Genomic DNA, 23260 nt, shown 5'->3' on the forward strand with positions numbered 1-23260 from the left:
TCTCTAAAAAAAAAAGCAAAAGAAAAACACTTCCTAAATGGTAGTTTATTTTATGCTTTTGGAACTAAGGAGGGAAGATTGCATGGAGGTGCAAGAAAGCAAGTGGGGATGGGGTTACAGGAGAGTTAACAAGATGTGTTCTCACCCTGGCCAGGTAACTCAGTTGTTTGGAGCATCATCCCAATATGCCAGGGTTGTGGATTCGATCCCTGGTCAGGGCACATATATGAATTAATCAAGGATGCATCCATAAATGGAACAACAAAGTGAGGTTTCTCTCTCCCTCTCTAAATCAATAAAAATAATTTTTTTTTAAAGATTATGTGTTCTCTTAAGGGTGGCTTAACCTAGGTGTACAGAAACAATAGACAGGGCTTGCTTGAGGCAAAGATAAAGCTTTCACTGAGGAGTTATATGCCTGCGGCTTAACTTCCCACCATGACCTGTCCACTTAGAATTGATGATCAGACTCCCTGTGAGGCTCTTTTCTGTGGAACCCTTTTCGGCCACAGTTGTCACACATGAGCGGGGGTGCTATTGGCACCTACATCATGCACTGTTTAATGTTAGGAATATGTTCTGCATCGTTAGGCGATTTCGTTGTGCGAATATCAAAGTGCACTTACAGAAACTGAGGTGGTACAGCCTTCTACACACCCAGGCTCTGTAGGGAAAGAAAAGTAATTCTTCCTCTACCCTTCTAGGTTCTTGGCTGAGACATCCCTGTAAATAAAGTCAGATTAACAGGAGAAAAAAAAGACAACTTTAATAACGTGTATTTCCTGTGTACACGGGAGAGACCCAGGAAAGCTGAGTAACTCACACAAATGGTGGAAGCCACCACCTCAAATACCATCTTCAGCGGAAGATGAAAGAAGGGGGGCGGGGGGGGGGCAGGTTGTGGGCGGTTCCGGGAGAAGCATAGTAAACCGGGGTAAGGTTGAGATGCGGATTTAAGTTCCGCACTAAGAGTTTCGGGAGGCAAGGTCATCCCCAGGTCCTGGTACAGATGGAGACTCCCTTACACCTGCAAATGCATTTTATAAAGAGGAGCTTCTACTTCTAAAGGGTGTCCCAAAATTCATGCAAGAATTAATTTTGATAGAAAACAGGTTTATAGTTAAAAATTGTAAATTTTTTATTGATTCATAAAGTACACAGTATAGGGTTATGTATGGAATAGCACATCGGGTAAATGGCCTCCACGGCTTTGCTGGCACATATGCAAAGCCGTGGTCTTCATTGGTCTTCATTGTCCCTGCTCCTGGGCCATGATTGGTACTTGGTAATGCTTATCAAATTGAAGGGATTGAAATCAAAGGGCAACAGATATTAGAATCTGATTCAATAAACCAAGTAAAATTAGGCTTTTATTTTTTGTTGTTGTTAATGCTCACACAAAATTCAAATCTTGCGTGAATTTTGGGACACCCTTTACATGAGCTTCTCCCCGTTCCTGTTTCTTAAAGCTAACCGGCCTAAAATAATCCTCACGCCAAACAGACACATTTGGAGGTGACACGCTCTTCCCCTACAGCTCCTGGGCTTCGAGCTGTACAGCATGTCACTGTACTGAGTACTCTAGGCTTTTGTAACACAGTGGCATTTGTGTGATTACAAGGACTATGATTCACCGGACAGCTGGAATAGTTTAGCTCTATTAGACTCTCGTGGGACCACTGTTGTATATGGGTCTGTCACTGACTGAACCATGACCGTGTGAGGTAGGGCCTGGGGGTGCTGCTCAGTATCCCAGACAATAGTCAGTGATCCAGTCCAAAGTGTCCGTAGTGCCCAAGGCCAAGGAGCCAGTGATCCGGGCCAGCAGGTAGAAAACATGGGAAGGAATCCTGTTCCCCGCCCCCCCCGCCCCCCCCCCCCCCCCCAGCTCTTCACCCCTTAGCATTCCTTTGAGCCAGTTGGGAGGTGATGGGAGAACTGGGAAGGAAGGGGAGAAAAGGAAGCTGGGGTATTTTAAACCTTTGAATTCTAATTTTTGTTTAATTTGACCCCCGTCCTGTAATGAAAATGTCGTTTACTTACATTGTCGTTGTTGCCGTCACTAGTAATAGTGACTGATATTTATTGCGTGTCCCAGGCACTGTGCCCGGTGATTTCTTTACTTGTTATCCCATTTAATTTTCTGCCAGCACTTGAGGCAGGTGTCACTGATGCCCCCGTTCTATAGCTAAGGAAACCGAGGCTTAGAGATGGGAAGGCTCTAAGCTGTCTAAAGGTTAACTCCTGGTCTTTCCCCAACACTGCTCCACTTGTGTCTCCCCCTTCTTGGTTGATAGGAACCCCCACCTTCAGTTGCTCAGCCCACACACCTGGAAGTCACCATCACACCTCCCTCCTCTCACACTCCACACTGTGCCCCCGGCCCTCCTGATGTCCTATGCACTCTGGCCCCACTGCCACCGCCTGCCGTTTGCCTCAATTTCTGCCACGGCCTCCTTACTGGCCTCCCACTTCTGCTCTCACCCCTCAGTCTCTTCTCCATTTTCACGCTGGGGTGGTCAGACCAGGCCACAGTGGCTGCCCTTTCTTAGAGGTCAAGGTCGGGTTCTCACAGAGGCCTCCTGGCCTCCCGTTGCCCTGTCCCCTTACTCGCTTCCCTCGCTGCCTCCTGCTTCCCCCACGGCCTTTCTTGCTGCTCCCCCACCCGGGCTCCGCCCAGCTCTGCTCCAGGGTTCCCACAGTGCGCTCCCTCACCTCCTCCATGGCTTTGCTCGGGGAGGCCCAACCCGACCACCCACACTCCTGTTTCCCCTCACCCGGCTCGGTTTTTAATCATTTGCCCATTGATTATTTTTTATTAGTTTGTATGTAGGGATTTTTGACTGTTTCTTTTTTCACTGATGTATCCCAATACACATAGTAGGTGCTCAATAAACTTGCTGGTTGAATAAAGAAATGAATACGTTCCCCAAGGCCACACAGCTGGTAAGTGGCATTGCCAGGATGCCACATCTTCGCGTTCACTTAGGTCGCCCCTTCTTCCGATATATGCCCCCCAACCCCCTCCACTCATCCAGTGCGCTGTGTCTCCCAGAAGTGCCCCAGGATCTGGTCGGTCACCCCGTTTTGACTCTGTCTCCGCAGATGGTCACAGTGATACGGTTCCACCTGCCAAAGTGTCCCCTTCCCTGTCCCCTCCCAGCCCAAGCCCAGCTCTCACCTGGCCCAGGGGGCTGTCCCCTCCGGCTCTGCTCCAGGCTCTGGTCCGCGTTGCACCTTGCTGGTCTTATAAAGTCAGAGTCTCCCTGACTCGCCACTGTCGAGCACCTCTCCCCACCTCTCAGAGACGGCCCCCCACCCCGCTGTCCAGCGCCGGCTCTCCAGGCTTCAGCCACACCTTCGTCCTCCAGTTCTCCCAAGGCCCGGTCTCTTCCTGCTGCAGGACATTGACACGTGCCCCGGAGCACAGAAGTGGCCCCCAACCCAGCTCCCCCTCAGAAGTTTGTGTCATTTATCAGTGTCTGAGGAGGCACCTCCGGGTGTGACTTGATTAACATCCGTCTGCCCCACTCCCTGGGACCCACTCCTCCCAGTGGATCATAACTGTTTTTGCTCACCTGTGTCTCTTCGTGCCCAGCACAGGAGAATGTCTGTTCCCTGTGCCTGTCATGCCCTTGCCCTTCTTCTCTACCAGCAAACTCCTATTCATCCTTCAAGACCCAGCTCCGTGTCTTCTCCCCAGAGCTCTTTGCAGGTAGTCCCTCCTCCTCTGTGCCCTCGCAGAGCTTTGCATATGCCCTTACTCTGCCACTTCTCACACTGGGTCAAGGTCTTTTCCTCCTGCCTCACAGCTGCTCGGGGAGGCGCTGGCATAGCTCATCACATGCAGCTGGCGCTCTGGATGTTGTGTCTTAACCTGTTGTACCTTTTAGGCTGGCTGTCCGTATTGTTTGTATTGTTTTTTGTTCACCTTGTGTAGTTCGGTTTCCGCAGTCATTTGGTCACCCCGGGAAGGCAGGCTCAGTGTCATAGCCCCACACTGTATCCCCGCTCTTAGGGCTGACAGGGAGCTGTGGACACACAAATCCTTCTTGCATCCATGCTGTGTCTACTTCAGGTTGGGGAGCCCTGGGCAGTTTGAGAGCACTGGGACTTCCTTTTTCTCACTCTAGTCCAGCCATATAGCTTGTGGGGCCAAAAAATATTAGGAATTTCAAGACAGGGACAGCAGAGCTTAAACCCAGAGTGAGGCCCTTCTAACTGCCCAGGCCTCATGCCCATGAAGCCAGCCCCGAGGGAGGACATGGTAGAAGTCCTGTTTTCCTTTCCACAAATGGCAAAATGCAGGGCCCACGGGGCAGTGGCCGACCTCAGGCTGCACAGCTCAGCAGCGACAGAGCAGAGCTGAAAGCAGAACCCAGCCCCCGAGCATGGCTGCTGCCTTCCACTGGCTCCGGGGTCCTCAGGCTCCGGGCCTCGCTTTCCTGCTCTGTAAATTGGGAACACATAAAATGGCACTTAGAACAGCGGGACAGTCCCACCAGGAACACCATCCCTTTGCTGCCTTCCCCTTAAAATCACGAATACCAAGCTCCTCTCTGCTCCTTGGAAGGGCTGAGCCCTGTAGACCAAGCGTGTCAAACTCGTGGCCCGAGGGTCCCATGCGGGCCACAACGAATATGTTTGCGGCCCAGCCAATATAACAGTATGTAAGAAACGTTTTGATAAAAATTTCGTCACTTAATTTTTACAATATCCTGTTATACATAATTATTAATGATGAACTACACTGTTCGCTAATGACTGATTACTATAATCATGTTGCATTGCACCATTTCTCTCCACTAATACCAGCAGCGAATATTTTAGCAGCCGATTGCCACGTCATTAGTCTTGTACTGACTTGTTTGGTGTGCGCAACAGGAAATATTTTGCTTTCAGAGAACAAGAAAAATAGGTTTATTTGCGTTACGCTTATTAATTTGTGCAATTATTCAGTGTCTGGTAAGTTAATGTTCAAGAAAAAATATTAATTTTATTGAAATGTTCTATTATTTTATGTTAACGATGACTCATTTATTTCAGCCCTTTGTATTCAGCATGTCCCTATCAAAATTAACTACGTTTCTATGAAGATGGAAGCTTTTGTTTTTCTGTGGCCACATAAACTTCAACCTTGTTTATTTGGCCCGGGTCAGCCTTTGAGTTTGACGTGCTTGCTGTAGACAGGAGGAAGCGAATGGCTGTTGTGGTCAGTGAAGAAAGGAAAGCCCCTCAGAAGTGGGGGAAGGTGGCTCTTTTCATGTCGTTTTGAAGGAATGTGGGGACGTGGGTGCACGTTCCCCAGGGCCCTTGGTATTTGGGTGCTTTGCTATCCAGAGGAATAAAAGAGCAATTAGTCACTATAAATGTCTGTTCCCACAGCGTAGTCTGAGGGGACGGCTCCTCCATCCCAGGGCCATCGATAGTTGAAGGGATACACAGAACAGAGACCCAGAGGGTAGAGACACGTCTACCTGTAGGGGCGGCTTCTGAAATCTCACTTTTTACGGAAAACACGTTTCCCTCGGCCCCTCGGGTGAGCGAGCAGCTTTCTTTGCAGAAATCGTGGAAGACACAGGGTTTCAAAGCTCTCTTGGTCCTGTACCTGCCCTTAGAACAGGTTTCTCAAACTGTCGTCCTCAGACCCCTGTCCTCACTGCAGGGCTGAGCCGGGAGGCCACCTCGAACCCAGGTGCTGAGGTCTGTGCGCCACAGCGGAGGAGGTGACCAGGTGGCGGCCCGAGGGCAAGTCTCCCTGGTGACTCCTGCCTGTCCCCTTGTGTCTCCCACCTGTTGGCCTCGGTCCCTGCTTCTGTTAATAACCTGCAAAGGGCCTGGGCGATGAGTGGAGTGTGGGAGACAAAAGACAAGAAGACCGTGTTCTCTGATTCCTGGAAGAGGTGTGTTTGGCACAAGCGGTTTTGTGGCCAGGCAAGTAGGTTGTAAGTTATCTGCAACTGTGTTGTGTGTGTGTTTATGCTTTCATATACCAAGCACAGACACAATGCACACCGGGCACAGAGGAGCTGGAGCGCCCAGGTGCCTGTGCCCAACTCAGGTTCGGTTTGGAGGGTGCACCTTCGTGTGCGGGTGTGGGACTTGCCGGTCAGCTGCCCTGGAGTGACTCACTGTGGTCCCAGCACAGCTTCAGTGGACTTGGTGACTAACTCAGGGGGAGGAGGGTGTGTGCTGACCTGCTTTAGTGGGAAATGACAGCACGCACAGCCGCAGTCAGCAGCTCATCCCAGAGGTGTTGGTGCAGGCCCCTGGGCTGGCCAGACACACAGGTATTTCTGGACTGCGGCAGAGCCGTTGCCATGAGCTTCCCGCCCGCAGCCCTGTATCTGTCAGCACGGGCGTGTGCTCCAGGTTAGACTCCGGCAGGCAGGCAGCCGTTGGTCCCTCCTGGCTCCTCCCATGACCCATGTTGTTTCCACAGGGCCGCACCTTCCTATTTCTCCCGGCCGCAGCCCGTCCGCCACAGTTGAGCGCCGGTTTGCCTGAAGTTAATTTCCAGAAGCAGGTAAGGACCCAGGGGAAGGATGTCTGGGATGTGGCTTTAGATCAGTGTTGGGAGGGCCCTTGGGTTCAGGCTCGAGGCTGAGCACGAAGTGAGTGCATCTCATTTCCCTTCTCCACTGTCCCTAGAAATGCTCATTTCTTCAGAGGGTGATTCCTGCGGTGAGTGTGTGGCTCTGCTGGTTACTGTCAGGCTGTTAACCTGTGTAGTTTCTAAAGTGATATTTTATAGAAGCTCTATGAATAGCACAATTATATTATTTTATATTTGTATGCAAATGTAAATTTCAAATGTGAGCATTTAAAATATATCACTTTTGAAAATTTTTTAATATATTTTTATTGATTTCATAGAGGAAGGGAGAGGGAGAGAGAGAGAGAAACATCAATGATGAGAGAGAATGATTGATCAGCTGCCTCCTGTATGCCCCCTACTGGGGATCGAGCCTGCAACCCAGGCATGTGCCCTTGACTGGAATCGAACCAGGGAACCTTCAGTCAGCAGGCCAACACTCTATCCACTGAGCCAAACCGGGTAGGGCTATTTTTTATTGTTTTTATTGAATCTGTTGGGGTGACACTGGTTAACAAAATTATACAGATTTCAGGTGCACAATTCTGCAACGCATCGCCTGTACACAGTATTGTGTGTTCACCACCCCAGGTCAAGTTAATATATCACCTTTTTAATGGACAAAAGACAAATGTTGGGATGCATGGAGCAGGGGTGGCTTGTGTATCTAAAGGAGCCCCTGCTGTCTGGCCCAACCTGAGGTTACCCAGGATTCTCCAAGCAGGGACAAGATCACCCCAGGTATAAATGTATATTTCAATTTATATAAATGTGGTGTTCAGGCAGCATTAGCCTCACTTTATAAATACAAATGAGTACAGGCAGCTGTGTTTGTATTCAGGGCCACGCGTGCCTGTCAGAGAACAGCAGCTTTCGGAGCAGGTTATCAGGATGGGTCTGACTGCTGCCCGCACCATCCAGCAGCCCCGCTCACTCGGTCCCTCAGCACCATCTCCCGATTCCTCTAAAGAAGTGGTTCTCAACCTTTCTAATGCCGCGACCCTTTAATACAATTCCTCATGTTGTGGTGACCCCCAATTTCATTGTTACAAATTGAACATAATTAAAGCATAGTGATTAATCACAAAAACAATATGTAATTATATATGTGTTTTCTGATGGTCTTAGGTGACCCCTGTGAAAGGGTCGTTTGACCCCCAAAGGGGTCGCTACCCACAGATTGAGAACCGCTGCTCTAAAGAGAGGTCAGCTGCTTCGAAGCTGGACTCGTGCTGGTAGAGACTATGTCCCTGCAGAGACTGGGCCGGATGTCTCCCAGGAGCACAATGTGGCCTCTCAGGCCACGGCCTCCATTTGTCACTTCTCATCCTTCCCCGTGGCTGTGAGCCCTTCCTCATTGTCCGTTACCAGCCAACCCTTCCTTCAACAGAGATGCGAGCTTAGAACCAACAGGAGTGTGTGTGTTGGGGGAGGGAGGGGGGGTTAGGGGCATGAATATGCCTGCGTGTCTGCAGCAAATGTGTGTACCTCAGCTTCTGTTCATTGCGTTTGTCCCAATCAGATGTAATTTTCTGGAATCACTGACACTTTTATATATGGCTTGATGTATAGCCTCAGGCCGCTCCCTCGCTATTTATGTGGGTAGTTAATAGTTGTTTATTTCCATTTCTATTCTTTAGCTCATCTATGCCTTCCCTAGTGTGCTTCCAGAAGGTTATATCTCCAAGAGAGGGAGCAAGTCTGTCTCTGATTGGGCAGTTAGCAGAGATTTACTTAGGATTTAGAATGGAAATGCTACCATGTTAGGTGAGGGGGTGTTTATGGGGCTAGCCGGGAGCCGTAAGTGAGAAGCACCATCACATGTGGCCCTCATGGCTGAGTCACAGAATGAATAATTGGTATCTAAATTAGTTGCAGTTTGGACTTATGTGATTTAAACACATTTTAATGGACACAAGTTCCTGATCCCTACAGGGGAGAATAAGAGTTCCAGATGAAGTTAATCTGATGTTTGTCAGAATGTAATGACAATTTAACAGCGTGTTTGCGTAGACAGGCACCAAATCCAAACATACTTTAACATCCTTGCAGCATACCAGCGACTGCAATGTCTGTTGTTTGGGTTATTATGACCTGCTCTCTTCAATTATTCATTTTCTTCTCCCTGACACCCTTGCTGCAGATTCTATTTGGAAATTATTTAAACGAGTTGTGAAGGCCTAGGCTGCTTAGATGGGATTGTGAAGGGCGGAAATGTGTGCTCATTGGCCACCTTCTGCCCCAGATCCAGCCCTGGGTGTGCCCTCTGTCAGGAGGCAGGGCGGGATCAGCTCATACAAGAGCTGGAAGAATCCTGGAAGATCGTAACTTTTAGAAATAACAGGAACCTTCTTTCCCCGAAGCAAGAAGAAACGGGTAAGAACCAGTCTCTGCCGGGAACTGTGCTGACTTGGGGGTAACCTGGCCCCAAAGACGTATTCAAGTACCCAAGACACCCTGTGAGGCCCCCACTTAGTAATCACTGCATGAGTGTGGGAGGTCCCTTGGGACAGGCCACAATGGTGGAAGATGATGGAACACCCATCTATCTGTATGTAGGAGTGTAGGACAGAGCAAAATTCTGAAAAATAAAATCTCTCTCTCTCTCTCTCTCTCTCTCTCTCTCTCTCTCTCTCTCTCTCACACACACACACACACACACACACACACACACACACACATTCCTCTGGGTTCTGAACCTGCCTCTCTGTTGGAAGAAGTGTGGCTGTCAGGAAGGACAGTGAGGAAGAGACTCCCCCCCTGTGAAGCCAGGACCCCTAGCTCCTGGGATGTGCAGCATCTAGATTAGAAGAACTGCCCCTGAATGGACGACTAGATCTTGCTCTGGGCCTGGCACTGGTGGGATCAGAGTGTGGGCTTGAGCCTGGTGGGCCTGTTGGGTTTGGGGACAGGCTATGGCACTGGAACACTGGTTCTTTTGTGTGTGGCGACATCTAGTGGCCAGTCACGTGTCTTCCACACTGTCTTTCACAAGGAGAGAGCAAACTGACCATATTAGCCCTGGGACACGGGGCAGGATTGGGAGATTTAATTCTGGAAGCCTCGCTCCTGCCGGGAGCTGGTCCATGCTTACTGTTTCAAGGGACCTGGCATATATGGCATACTGTTCTTGATATGTTTGCTCACCTTCTTGGCACTATGTGTTTTAACCAAGGTCTCTGAGAAAGGTTGTTTCCCCAGGTAGGGATTTTCCCCTGAAGTTAGGGAGGGAATAAAACCTCTTAACTAAGTGCCAGGTGGGTAATTAATCACTTTAACTACGAACAATCATGCTTAAGCTACATAATCTTTACTCCCTGGAATGGAGATAAGAAACGCCCTAACCTTTGTAATAGAGATTGATAGGATTGAATCAACTGGTATAAATACAGATGTAACAAGACAGCGAGAGACAGGAGAGAGACAGAACCTAGGCACAGAACCTACACAGAATGTTCTCTAGAGACAGGAGAACTTCGCTGGAGAAAACATGGCAAAAGATCCTGGACAGAAACTGGCCTCAGAACCTAGAAACAGAACCTAGCAAGAGAACATGGACACAGAACCTGGCTGGAGATCCTAAGCAGAACCTCTCTGGAGATCCAGACCAGAACTTGGCTGGAGATCCTGGCTGGAGATCCTGGCTAGGCTGCTGATCAACTGAACGCTGTCTCCATGTCATTCCTTCTTCGCCGACTCTGTCCACACCTCTGGGGACCCCTGGACCCGCTGGGGTTAGACCCTGGCACGCTCCCACTTTGGAGGAACTTGGAGCATTTCAGATGTCCTCTGGAGAACACGACAGGCCACAGCACGCCAGCTGCTCAGGAACAAGAGTCCTCGGGGAAAGCTCAGCCTGGTTCTGGAGGCTGGATTGGTTCTTGGGCCTCTTTCAGCACGATGACATTTGGTCCTAAATTGGTGTGGATGTTAGAGGGATGGGAAGGTTTAGACACCACAGGCTGGTCTCCATACTGCATTCAGCCACTGGGCCATATTCCTTAAGCTCCTCCAGGCACGGTGCTGGGCGCAGGGGGACAGGGTGAGTGAAGCATACATGTCCTGGACTTCCGGTCAGGCTGGGAAGAGACACAAGCAAATGCTCCAACAAGTGCTTTCGGAAAATTGGGACAAGCCAGGGCTACGTGGCTGTAAGGGCTGGGGTGGGGTGCAGACCCTGCTTTGGCTGTGCTGCCAGGAAAGGCTTCCTGGGAAGGCAGCTTTGAGTAAGATGAAGGATGAAAGGAATCCAATGGAGGCCCAGGGGACACTCGGTGCAAAGGCTGCTGGGGAAAAGGGCTTCTTGGCATGTTCTAGAACCAGACTGGGGCCAGGAAGGCAGAGCGGCAAGGGGAGAGAGGGAAGGGGCAGGGCCGACTGTGCAGGCCTCCTGGGGTTCTGGCAAAGGCTGTGGTGTCGGGGAGTGGTGTCATCTGTTCTGGCTTTCTTGTAAAGATTGTTGTCAGGGGGGTGGGGGGGAGCGAAAGGCAGTGAGAAGGGGTCAGTGTGAGAAGTGAAACCCAGAACCCAGCTTGCCCGCTCAGCTGTGCTGGGAAGTTAGGGCTGTCCGCTGCACTCTGCACACCGGGCCTGGGGGATGGTGGGGGGCTGCCTCTCATCAGAGACCATTCTTGAGGCGCCTCACCGCTCTTTCCCAGAGTCCGGTTATTAGACCCTTTTCTGCACCCAGAGGAGGTAGAAGGCGGGTAGACAGTTGACTAGGGAGCCTGGGGGTTTAGTGGCAGAAGGGAAGGCCCTGAAAGGGGACCATGTCACATCAGGCATATGGCCGCTACTTAAACCCCAGCTGGCCAGCCTTTGGTCTGTCGGGTGGGCTTTTAGGGCTAGGGCTCTGCTAGGTTATGGGGACCGGGCAGTTGACGGGCACCTCCAGGGAAGCAGCTGTGCAGGCGCTGGCACATTTCTGAGTCCACCCTTTGCACAGAGAGCCGCCTCCCCAGGAGATCACCCCGCTGGGGAGCGCCTGCTGGTCCAGGGCTTGCCACCCGAGGGATGGGTAGATGGTGCAAGGAGTGTTCTTGGCCCACCGGCCCAGCTCCCTTGGTCTCCGAGCGCAGCTCCTGGCACTGGGCTGCCGAGGCTCCACCCCCACCAGCTGCCGCGTTATTTCTGACTCGTCCAGGAGTTACAGATCTGTAATCTAACCCCTCCAGCCTGGCTTCCTCTCCACTGGCTCTCCTGGAGGGGAAACCCTGGGACTTCTCTCCTGGGACCTTCCTGCAGGTCGGGTCCCCCTTGCACCTGGACACAGCTGCTGCCTGCAGGAGCTGCCTGGGACAGGTGGGGTGGGCCTGTGAGGGTGGTGGCAGTGAGCCTGGGTCTGGTGCCCCAGAGCCCCAGCCCGCTGATCCCCATCGAGGGACTCCTTGGAGCCCAGTCCGGGAGCTGGTCTCTTGGTCTCGCCAGGGGCTTTGCCTGAGAAAGCTGCCTTGGGGTTTGGGGCTGGGTGCTGGTCCCACAGTTCCTCCAGCGGAGGCCTGGCCAGCTGCCTCTGATCGTGCCCCTCCTGCTCCTGGTGGAGGTGCTGGCTTTGAAAACCTGGGACACCGTGGGGGCATGTAGCCCACCTCTTGTGGTGGAAGGCAGAGCTGGCCAGGAGTCTGGATCTCCTCGGTCTCCCTGGCCTGAGCTCTGTGCACACAGGGGCTAGTGGGGTCTTGGGGGAACAGGCAACTCGCCACCTGCTCTGGACTCTCAAAAATGAGACCCTGCAGCGAAGTGGGTGGCCTGACACTCCCACGAAGCTCCCTGTCTCCTGGGCAGTGTCGTCCTGACACCCTCCATGCTTCTCGCTCTGCAGCAGTCCCCAGAGCTGGCCAGGGGATGAACCGCGAGGGGGCGCCCGGGAAGAGTCCGGAGGAGATGTACATTCAGCAGAAGGTCCGCGTGCTGCTCATGCTGAGGAAGATGGGATCAAACGTGAGTGCCTGAGGGGGCAGAGCAGAGGCTGTAGCTCCCGCCTGGAGCAGCCGTGGTCGGGAGGGATGCTGAGCCTGTGGTTTGGCTCTGTGGCCGGTTCATGTGGCACTGAGTCTGGGAAGTGCAGTTCCAGGGGCACTGCTGGGGCATCTTCCCACCTCTGGGTCAGGTGGGTGAGTCTTCTCTCCCAGGAAGCGCCCAGGGGCACTGGGCGGGACAGGCACGGAGAGGGCAGCACCTTCCCAGTGGCCCTGCGCTACCCTAGAGTCCGGTCTCAGGTCTGCTCTGAGTGGCGAGGCCTCGTGGACCACGAGGTTTCAGGGGTGAGAGGAGTGCTTGCTCTGGAACGGTGGGGTCAAACCTCCAGGGAGCAAAGGGCTTGGCACCTCTCGGGGACCAAACAGGCCTGGCAGGTGCCTTCAGAGGCGTTGGTCCGCCCTCACTGCCGCTCTCCCCTTGCAGCTAACGGCCAGCGAGGAGGAGTTCCTGCGCACCTACGCGGGGGTGGTCAACAGCCAGCTGAGCCAGCTGCCGCAGCACTCCATCGACCAGGGTGAGTGAGGCCGGCGGCCACACCTTCCCAGGGCACCCTGTGAGGCTCCTTTAGAAAGCGCAGCTGCCGCCCTCCCAGTGGGGGTCCGTGAGAGACAGGGAGGGGCCACAGCGCCCTCCTCCCCACAGAGCTGAGCCCCAGGCAGAGGCGCATCTAGCCCCAGAGCCCCGGGGGCCCCTGCCTGGTCCCAGCCTGCCGGGACCCCTTCCTAGGCCTGGGGGAGGCAAGAAGTGGAGGTGTCCAGGGGCCCCTGTCACTGCAGACGCTCTGAGGGTTGCATTCCTCAACCTTTGGCCTGACCCCTGCCCACCCAGCACCCTGTGCAGGGGGAGTGACCCTGTCTTGTGTGCTAGGACCTGGCCTGGGTGCGGCTACACAGTGGCTGGTGTGTCCTGGCTGTGCCCAGAGGGGAGGCCCAAAGGCCCTGGAAGTGTCTGTGCCCTCAGGAGTTCATTCTTTTTTGAGTGCCATCATAATCGTCATCATGGTAGTGGATGGCATTTGAGTATATTGTCTAGCAGGCGTGTGCTAAGTGCTTGATACAGTCATTTAATTTAAGTGTAGATCGCTACTATTTGTATTACTTCCACTTAACGGGCAAGGACACAGTTACTGCCCTTGGTCAGGCAGCCACTTACCAGGGGCCCTGGGTACAGACCTGCAGCCGATTCTTCATCTGGGTACTGGGTTCGCCACTGTCTGCCCTGGGGCAGCAGGAGGCTGCTGGGCACTTTCGGGGCTCCTTTCTGGAAGCTTTATGCAACCCTGTCGCCCAGTCTCCTGGCCAGCATCTCCTTCCAGTTTTTTTCTTTTGTCCTTATGACACTTAGTTTGAATTATTTGCCATAAAACAGCGTGGCACGTCCGATGCGAGGGGCTCCATAGCAGAGGGCTGAGGGTCTGGCACACGGCTGCTTGTCCTGGAGCTGCCCTTGTTCTCCTGGGTGTCACAGGGCTCTGCCCTGGCGCAGGGCCCAGTTCCCGAGCTCTGACGCTGGGCGTGACCCAGCCTGTGCACCTAGCTCAGCAGAAACGTACAGGACGTCCCAGTGGCTCAGGCAGCTCCCTGGGCAGCCGCTCGCCGGGCTACACACACAGGGCAGCCTGTCCTGGGCCGCCTGCACTGCTGGTGGAGTTGGGAGGGAGACGCGGGTGTGGAGTCTGCCCTGCCTCCTGGGGTATGTTTTCTGGAGCGCGCTCCTCTTCCAGGCCCCTCTCCCAGTGTCGAACCACATCTACCCGAAACCCTCACGTTGCCTCCCACCCTGGTCTTGGCTCACTGAATTAACCTGAATTTGAGCGGGGGTGGTAAAAATGCCTCTGGTGGAATGTTCTTACTGGAAAAATCAAGAAAAGCTGTAGAACTGTGTCAGTATAGAAAACAACACATTCATCTCTCCCCCCATACCCACGCATGTATAGAAAAAAAGGCTGAAATAAAATACACCAGGCCTGGCCGGTGTTGGCTCAGTGGTTGAGCATCAACCCATGAACCAGGAGGTCATGATTTGATTCCCCGTCAGGGCACATGCCCCAGTTGTGGACTTGATCCCCAGTAGGGGGCGTGCAGGAGGCAGCCGATCAATGATTCTCTCTCATCACTGGTGTTTCTCTCTCTCTATCCCTCTCCCTTCCTCTCTCTGAAAACAATTCAAACTTTATTTCTGTTTTTGTTTTTAAGAAAACGCACCAGGCTGCTAATAGAAAATTTTGATACAGGGTAACACTATATAAGGGACTTTCACTTTCCAAATCACACATTTTTAGAATGCTAATTTTTAACATGGCTCACACATTTCTTTTGTAATAAGGGAAGTTTAAAAAAGTATTTTTATGAGAACTCTTTACCTCGCTCTGCCAAACCAACAATTGAGAATGAAAGTGGACTCTGTCGAGTTGTTTAGGAGATCATGGTGACCTCACCTGGCCCGAAACTGCTGAGCAGCCAGGAGTGAGTCATGGGTGTGGGTGTGACCATATGGGCCCCAGAGTTTGGGCCCTTCTGAGTGTGGGTCGTCCACGGACACCAGGCTGGCCTCAGCCACCTCTCTCTCCAGGAAGCAGCTCCTGTAGCTGAGCCTGGAGCCAGGGGAGAACCTCCAGGCAGGCTGGTGGCAGGGGTGGCTCTCTGCTGCCGGGTGGCCTGCAGGTGGCCCCTCACCGCCATGGTCACTCTGACCTGGGCCTCACGGAAGGCATGTGCTGCAGAAAGCCCGAGGATTCCCGGGGACCTGAGCTGGGGAGGGGAGGGTGGCTGTGTCTGGAAGAGCCTCGCGGCACGCCGGTACTTCACCGTGAGCCTAGCCGTGGTCGGCAAACTGCGGCTCGCGAGCCACATGTGGCTCTTTGGCCCCTTGAGTGTGGCTCTTCCTAAGCCTTAGGAGTACCCTAATTAAGTTAATAACAATGTACCTACTATATAGTTTAAGTTTAAAAAATTTGGCTCTCAAAAGAAATTTCAGTCGTTGTACTGTTGATATTTGGCTCTGTTAACTAATGAGTTTGCCGACCACTGACCTAAAGACACCACGAACACACACACAATGGCAACCAGCCAGCAGCCAGTCCAGTCCCTCCGGCTGTGCAGGGACAAGCCTGAGAGTAAGACCTTACATTTCTGCCCTCCCCATGGCGCCCAGTGGCTGTCGGCTAAAATTCTAGTCTGCCTGCCTTCTCTGTGGGCAGAGCTGACCTCAGCGGATGCCACGGGGCATGCTGCTGTCAGAGGCTCCAGTGCTGCCCAGGTGGCAGAAGCCTGGTGGGAGTGCCTCCTGCCACGAGGTGGCGCTGTCTCTCAGCAAATGCCCCTTGCTCCCTCCTGGGTGTCTGCAGCCTCTTGCTGTTCCAGCTCCCCTCCGTAGGGCGCCCGAGGCCACCCCACCAATGGATCTGTGCTTGGCATTAGTCCTGGGGTCCTGCCCACAATCTTTAGAACCACAAACACTTCCCCTCTGCAGCCGGAGGGGACTGGTACCCGGGGCACTGCTTGCCCTCCCTCGACCCAGGGAGGAGAGTGAGCTGGGCATTCGTTGCCCACTGTAATCTGGCCCGTCCTGCTGCACCCAGGCCTACCAGCCTCCCCCATTCCCGCTCTCCCCCTGGTAAACTTGTGTCCAGTATCTGCTGGGCCCAGGCAGGTGCTGGAGACCCTGGAGCGTGGGCCTGCCCCTGAGAGCTCACTAAAGGGGTCCAGCAGAGGGTCCCGTGGCCCCCAGTACTGGACTGAACAGTGGACATGCCTGGCCTCTGGGGCTCTGAGACTGAGAGTTTGAGAGGTGGCTGAGGCCAGCCTGGGTGTCCCATGGACGATTCCGGGGCCTATATGGTCACACCCACACGCCTATGACTACTCAGCAGGATCTGGCCAGGTGAGGTCACCATGATCCTTCTAGAAACCCTGCTTTTCCTCCTTGTCTTCCATGATACACACCTCTCTCCCCTCCCCCAGTTTTCTATCTCTCTGCTCACCCCCCTGTGAATGCCCTCTTTCCCTGTCACGCTGGTCTCCTCCATTTCTGTCCTCTCGACTCTCAGTCTCATACGTTCTCTCTGGGAGCTCACGTGCTACGGCGACTTCCACAGACATGCTCCCTCAGCGCAGACCCCGCTGCTGACCCGACTGTATGTGCAGCTCCCGACTGACCACCGCACCACGGTGTCCCCCACTCAGCAGACCCAGGTTCAGAACCTTCCCCACCTGTGTTCTCTGCCGTGGCGGGCATGTCCTCCTCTCTTCCCCAAGTCCCTCCAAGCTTTAATGCTGCTCAGACCTGCTTCATCTTCTCCATCTTGGTTTGAACCCCATCTGGTCTGAGCCTGTATTAATTCTCATCTTGATTACTGCAAAAGCTCCTAACTGGCACCCTGACGTCTCACTTGCCCCCTACAGTGCACTTTCTACCCCCTGGCCGGAGGGATTGTTGAAGGCCATGTCAGCAGGCCTCCCCCACTTAAAACCTTTCGGTGGCTCTCTCCTGCCTGAGGTTGGAGTCCAGCCCCCTTAGCATGACGAGCAAGACCCCCTGCCAACCTGCAACACCGTGACCTCATGCACCTTAGGCAGCCACAGGGAATGGCTCTCAGCTCCTGTCTCAGGCCACGCGTGTTCACACCTTTCTGCCTCTGCATCTGCCTCTCGGCTACTAGGAACCCAGGAGCCAGGCCCTGACCACCCTCTCCCTCCTGCCTCCCGCAGGCCAGGCCCTGACACCCACTCCCTCCTGCCCCGCGCAGGCCAGGCCCTCCTGTGATTTCCATCACATGTGTACTCTGTACTCGACTGTGCTGCTCGCACACTGTTTCCTGGTCTGCTTCTGACCAACTCTGAGTTCCTTGAACCTGGGACTGTGGTTTCCCTTCCTGTATGTGTGGGGCTGGAGCCTGCCGTCCCTGAGAAAGGCAGAGACATGGAGCCAGTTTTCTGAGCGCTGCAGGGACCTGACAGCCTGGCTTTGAACCAGAGGAGATCAGTACTTCCTGGGAAGGTCGCCTTGCGGAGAAGGCCCAGCTGCAGCTTCCAGCGCAGGCGGGGCAGAGTGCTGAGTTCATGCCTTTAGTGTTGCCAGCGCTGCTCTCTCTGTAGCACAACTGACCACTTTTCTGGCTATAAAATAACGCACAGTCAGAGGGAGAGACAGAAACAGCTTAAAAGATTGAATCCTATTACATAGCTCTCATCACTATTACATTTTGTTAAATTTCCCGTCAGCTTTTTAAAAATATGCATCTACTTCCATCACAAAGTTGGGACCTTATACTATAAACATTTTACTACCCGTTTTAACATCCAGGTTTTTTACTTATGATCGTTTTACAATGTTTTAAACAATCTTCAAGAAAACATTTTAGCAATTGCATAACATGCAGCCATACGGCTGTGCCCTATTTTTTGACGGATCCCTTTATTGTTGGACATTGGTTTCTCATTTTTGCTGTTAATCACAACAGCAAAGAGACAGAGAGAAATATCAATGTGAGAAGAACACGTCGACTGGTTGCCTCCTGCACAAGCCCCGACCAGGGCGTCAGGGAGGAGCCTGCAACCAAGCCTGCCGGAGAAGCTCGGAGATCCTTGCCCCTTTTATTTGAGGAACTCTTGGACAACACAAAATGATTTGTTCAGGACAAAACTGCTCGAGAGGAGCTCTGGACGAGGGCTAGCGCCCAGCAGTCCCTACAGGTGATGCTGGGGAGGTGCACCAACCACGAGCGGGTGTTTTCCGGTTGCTGGCCTCGGATGCCTGTCTAGGGTACCCCGTGGCCTGGCGCGGGAGGCTCCTACCTCCCCAAGCCCCATTGCTTCTGCTGCTCGCTCGCTTCGGACTCTGGCACGAACCCCACCCGCTGACACGGTCCTTCCGGGGAATTGGACGGCGGGATGGCTGTGCAGGGCGCGCCGCGCTTCCTCCTGACCTTCGATTTTGACGAGACCATTGTGGACGAAAACAGCGACGACTCGATCGTGCGCGCCGCGCCGGGCCAGCAGCTGCCGGAGAGCCTGCGCGCCACCTACCGCGAGGGCTTCCCCAACGAGTACATGCTGAGGGTCTTCGAGTACCTGGGCGAGCAGGGCGTGCGGCCGCGGGACCTGCGCGCCGTCTACGAGGCCATCCCCCTGTCCCCGGGCATGGGCGACCTGCTGCAGTTTGTGGCCAAGCAGGGAGCCTGCTTCGAGGTGATCCTTATCTCGGATGCCAACACCTTCGGCGTGGAGAGCGCGCTGCGCGCCGCCGGCCACCTGGGCCTGTTCCGCCGCATCCTCAGCAACCCGTCGGGGCCCGACGCGCGGGGGCTGCTGGCGCTGCGGCCCTTCCACTCGCACAGCTGCGCGCGGTGCCCCAGCAACATGTGCAAGCACAAGGTGCTCAGCGACTACCTGCGCGAGCGGGCCCAGGACGGCGTGCACTTCGAGCGCCTCTTCTACGTGGGCGACGGCGCCAATGACTTCTGCCCCATGGGGTTGCTGGCCGGCGGCGACGTGGCCTTCCCACGCCGCGGCTACCCCATGCACCGCCTGATCCAGGAGGCGCAGAAGGCCGAGCCCAGCTCCTTCCGCGCCACGGTGGTGCCCTGGGAGACCGCCCACGACGTGCGCCTCCACCTGCAGCAGGTGCTGAAGACGTGCTGAGACGGCGGCCTGCAGGGGGCGCCCTGACCAGGAGTGAGGAAGGGAGATCGGGAAAGACAATCTAGTTTTTTAACTTCCTTTCCCTTTCGCTTTGGTATGCCCCTCTTTGGTGTGGAATTTCTAGGATTCCAGGCCCGTCCATTCGGGGGCTGAAGGAGGGAGTTCAGAGCCAATCCGAACTATCCATGCAGTTAAACCAGCGCGGCCGCCCCCCTCAGAGCCACAGCAAACAGTTACATTCTGGACGGTGGCCCAACCCGGGTGACGCGCATTCCTGGGAAGGCAGCAGCGTTTCCTAAAAGCTCATCCTCTGAACTGGGAGGAAGAGGTTCCCTTGTGCGCGAGAGAACTTTAACGGCTGCCTGGCCGGTAACTTCCCCTCTCCCAGTCTTAGGTCAAGGAGGAATCCTCCCGCGTCGACTCCCCGCTGAGAGAGGAAGCTTTCTGGCCACCGACCCAGGCCTAGATTTCGCTTCACCTGCCGCGATGCCACACTACATCCCTTTTCTGGCCTCCCTTCCCCGCCCATCCGGCCAGCAACCCCAAAGGAAGAAAAGCCAGATGGAACAGTCGCCTCCTGGTGGTGGAACGAGGTAGCATAGCACACTGTCTGGCTTGGGTCGGACCAGCCAGGAACCTCACAGCAGTGCCTTCTCATACCCCAGCCTCCTCTATGCAACAAGACCAGGGACAACCGAAGTCACCCCCGTGGGCTGGGCCCTCTGCGGCCCCCTCCTCTCCTGTGGAACAGAAAGCCATGATGTTTTAAAGCAGAGCCAGCGCAGCCCAAGCCCCTCCTCTTTGGTGTTTTAGAGCTATTACAGCAGGTGAAGGGGGAAGAGTCAAAAAAAAAAAAAATCACAACAGCAAACACTTACTGAGGTCCTGCTCTGAGCCTGGTTGCTTGTCGAGGGTTTTCCCAGGAAGCCTCACGAGAGCCCTCTTCACTTTCAAAAAGAGACAGTGGCTGGAGAGGTTAAGTAACAAGTCCAAGGCCATAGAGCCGATCAGCGGGTCCAGGCTGTGCCACATGTTGACTTTCTACGTGTAAATCTTCAGTTATTTTAAGAGAGTTCTAGGAGTGGCTTACAGGCCCCGTGCGCTCCAGAGCAACAGGAGAGATTGGCAGTTATGTGGCATCTCAGGAGGCACTGGAGACATTGGGACGCGTTTCCCACGGCTTTGTTGTCCCGGGCCCTGCAGGCCTTGGAGTGTGCGGTTGTCGAGAGCGCCAGTCTCTTCCTGCCCCAGCACCGCCCCGGGAACAGGGCCCAGCGGGTGCCCATCCCAGGCCCCAGTGCACAGGGCAGAGGCCCCCTGTGGCCCGTCACCTACAGAGCTGTCATCCTGGTGCGGTGCTTCGTATGGGCCCTTGCCCAGGTGTCCTGGGGCTGTGAGGGACCCCGATTTGCTAAGGAAGCTCTTGTCCTTCTCTTCCCCTCACCTGAGCTGGGAGCTGTGGTGCAGGCACGGTGGCTCCTCACACCTGTCCCAGCCTCATCGGATCACACTCTTTCTGCAAGAGACTTCCCAGGGAAGGTCCCCAGCCTGGAGCCAGCTGGGCTGTCCCAGGCTCTGCTGGCTCCCACCCACTGCAGCCGAGGCTGCTGGCTCCCACCCACTGCAGCCGAGGCTGCTGGCTCAGGGCATGCAGCCAGAGAGCCCAAAATAGGTCATTTGATCTCAGGGTTACACGGAATCCGGGTAAAGGGGCTGTGGTCATGGTCATGGGCAACAGCAGGGAGCCAGCAGCTCCGAGGGAGTGGCCCACCCCTTGCACGGCACTTTGCAGTCTGTCACCCAACTTGGCCCTCTCAGCAGCATCAGTGAAGGTGCTGACACCATCTCCATCTTAACAGCCAGCGTTCTTCCTGGAACCCTCTCGCACCCCTTCCCTCCTCCATTCTCTCACCTCCTCCATGCAGCCCTCCTCGCGCCTTTCGGGTCGTCGCTGCTCCTCCTCTCGCTGCTGAGCCGAGTCTCCATAATCACATTGTGCCAGGGTCCGTGGGGCCAGGTCAGCGCTCTGTGCAGCCCTAGTCCAGCTTCGGGCCCACAGCTGGGCTTTGCTGGATGCTCGCGTGGACCCAGGCTTCTCCCAGAGGCACTGGTGCTAACAAGCTCAGGGCTGAAATCACAGTCAGGCCCCAGAGGACTCACCCTATGGAGGGGAAGCTAATCTCTTTTCACTTTAATCAACACTTACATGAGAATTACCTGTAACCTAATAATAATAAAATTGAACCCAAAAAATTACATATACATTGAATCCAACTGGAAAATCAGCCAGAGGGACTTGGTAACTTGTGTTACAGAAAAATAAAAATCCAAGAAAGGGTAAGGAATGTGCTGAAACGCAGGCCAACTGCTCAGTTCCGCATTCTGGTTCCGGCCGGCAAAGGGCTGCTTTGACCTTCCTTGCAGTGTCAGGGCGCCTATTGTTTAGAACTGAGAACAATGCCCTTGTGCAGCTCTCATTAGCCTCCAGGCGCCCCTAAGAGGCGACCTCTGCCTTGGACAAGAGCACTAGGGGGCCGCTCTCCCGGTGATGGGACACTTTTGCTCACGTTAGCCCCGATCTGTGTGCCGGGCACGTGCCTTTTCACAGCCCCGCCCTCGAGCTGCTGCCCGCCCTCGAGCTGCTGGTCCAGCAGGGCAGACGCAAGAGCAAATGTGTCAAGAACTTGGGGCACACAGTTCACAGGAGGACGAGTCCCGAGAGAAGGGCAGAGAGAAGAGGCGCCGTTCGCCTGGGCCTGGAAGGGTGTGTGGGAGTGTGTAGGTGGGAGACCTAGGGAGGGCGTCACAGGCGGGGGAGCCCGGAGCCTGCCCAGCGTGTGCGAGTGTTGAGTGTCTACCTGTCACCACCTGGCGGATGCCGGGTGGGTGGTGAGTGGCCAGAAAGGCAAATGGGCTCAGGATGGAGTTTATTCTGAAGGCTGCAAGGGGTCACCACGGCCTGAAGGGGAGCTAGCCAGGTCAGTTGTCATCCATTTAGGGCAGCGGTTCTCAACCTGTGGGTCACAACCCTTTTGGGGGTCACACCACCCTTTCACGGGGGTTGCCTAAGACCATCGGAAAGCACATATATAATTACATACTGTTTTTGTGATGAATCACTATGCTTTAATTATGTCCAATTTGTACCAATGAAAATACATCCTGCATATCAGATATTTACATTACGATTCATAACAGTAGCAAAATTACAGTTATGAAGTAGCAACGAAAATAATTTTATGGTTGGAGGTCACCACAACATGGGGAACTGCATTAGGAAGGTTGAGAACCACTGATTTAGGGTGAGCGCTGGGGAGAGGTCATGGGCAGAAGGTGAGGCAGGAAGACAGCTGGAAGGTCACAGTGACGGCCTGTGCAAAGTGATGCAGGACATTCAGGACCGAGAACCTGCAGGCTGGGTGAGCAGGTGGGGATGGGGTCTGAGACTGAGGTCCTAGTGGATGAGACAGGGAGGGGAGCTCTGAGTGGGAGGGGCCTGTGTGTGTCCAGGAGGGGTGAGAGCAAGGTCAGAGCGCAGGTGCAAGGTGGGAGCCGATGGAGGACTGGGTTTGGGTTTTGGTGAGACATGGGATCAGGTGAGGTCGTCCAGGGAAAGCAGGCAGGGTGAGGGCAAGGGGAACTCAGTGAGCACAGCACGGAGGACGGTGGGAGGACCCAAGGCAGCTCTGGGAGGGGCAGGGTCCGCAGGGTCACTGTCAGGGTTCCCTGGGCTTCTGATTAAGAGGCCAGTGGTGACTTTCCCCAAAACAGTTTCTATGGAGCGCCAGTGGAAGCCAGATTGCTATGGGCCGGTGAGTAAGCGAGAAGCGAGGGAGTGGGAGCAGGACAGACCTCTCTGAACGTTGGCCGAGAGGGGACAACACGGGTGGGGAGCGGAGATCAAGGGACAGTCTGTAGCATCGAGTTCTCTGAGTGTGGGCCACAGATGACCACACTGAATCACCGAGGATACTTGTTAAAATGCAGACACCCCCTTCCCCTGCAGCAGGTAGGCCGGGGAACTGGCATGTGAAACCACCCTCCT

At 54.3% G+C, this 23260-nt stretch overlaps 2 protein-coding genes across 5 annotated transcripts in view; both read left to right on the plus strand.

The window, feature by feature from the left end:
* Positions 1-23260, plus strand: part of CTNNBIP1 (catenin beta interacting protein 1) — a 50047-nt gene that overhangs the window by 19430 nt on the left and 7357 nt on the right. For 2 of the 4 annotated variants that reach the window (XM_081086803.1, XM_081086805.1), the window contains exons 2-4: positions 6443-6526; positions 12417-12535; positions 12998-13088. In XM_081086803.1, the coding sequence (XP_080942929.1) occupies positions 12440-12535; positions 12998-13088 (187 nt within the window). In that variant the 5' untranslated portion in view covers positions 6443-6526; positions 12417-12439. Of the gene's footprint in view, positions 1-6442; positions 6527-10058; positions 10638-12416; positions 12536-12997; positions 13089-23260 lie in introns of those variants that run through there. The other 2 variants (XM_081086806.1, XM_081086804.1) reach the window with 2 other exon arrangements.
* On the plus strand, positions 17683-21456 carry LOC308515987 (phosphoethanolamine/phosphocholine phosphatase-like). Its single transcript, XM_081086701.1, has one exon. It carries the CDS (start codon positions 18466-18468, stop codon positions 19213-19215), a length of 750 nt encoding a protein of 249 aa, XP_080942827.1. The 5' UTR covers positions 17683-18465; the 3' UTR covers positions 19216-21456.

Source organism: Myotis nattereri (genome assembly GCF_964212035.1).
Source record: "Myotis nattereri genome assembly, chromosome: 3".
In the NCBI taxonomy this organism is placed as follows: domain Eukaryota; kingdom Metazoa; phylum Chordata; class Mammalia; order Chiroptera; family Vespertilionidae; genus Myotis; species Myotis nattereri.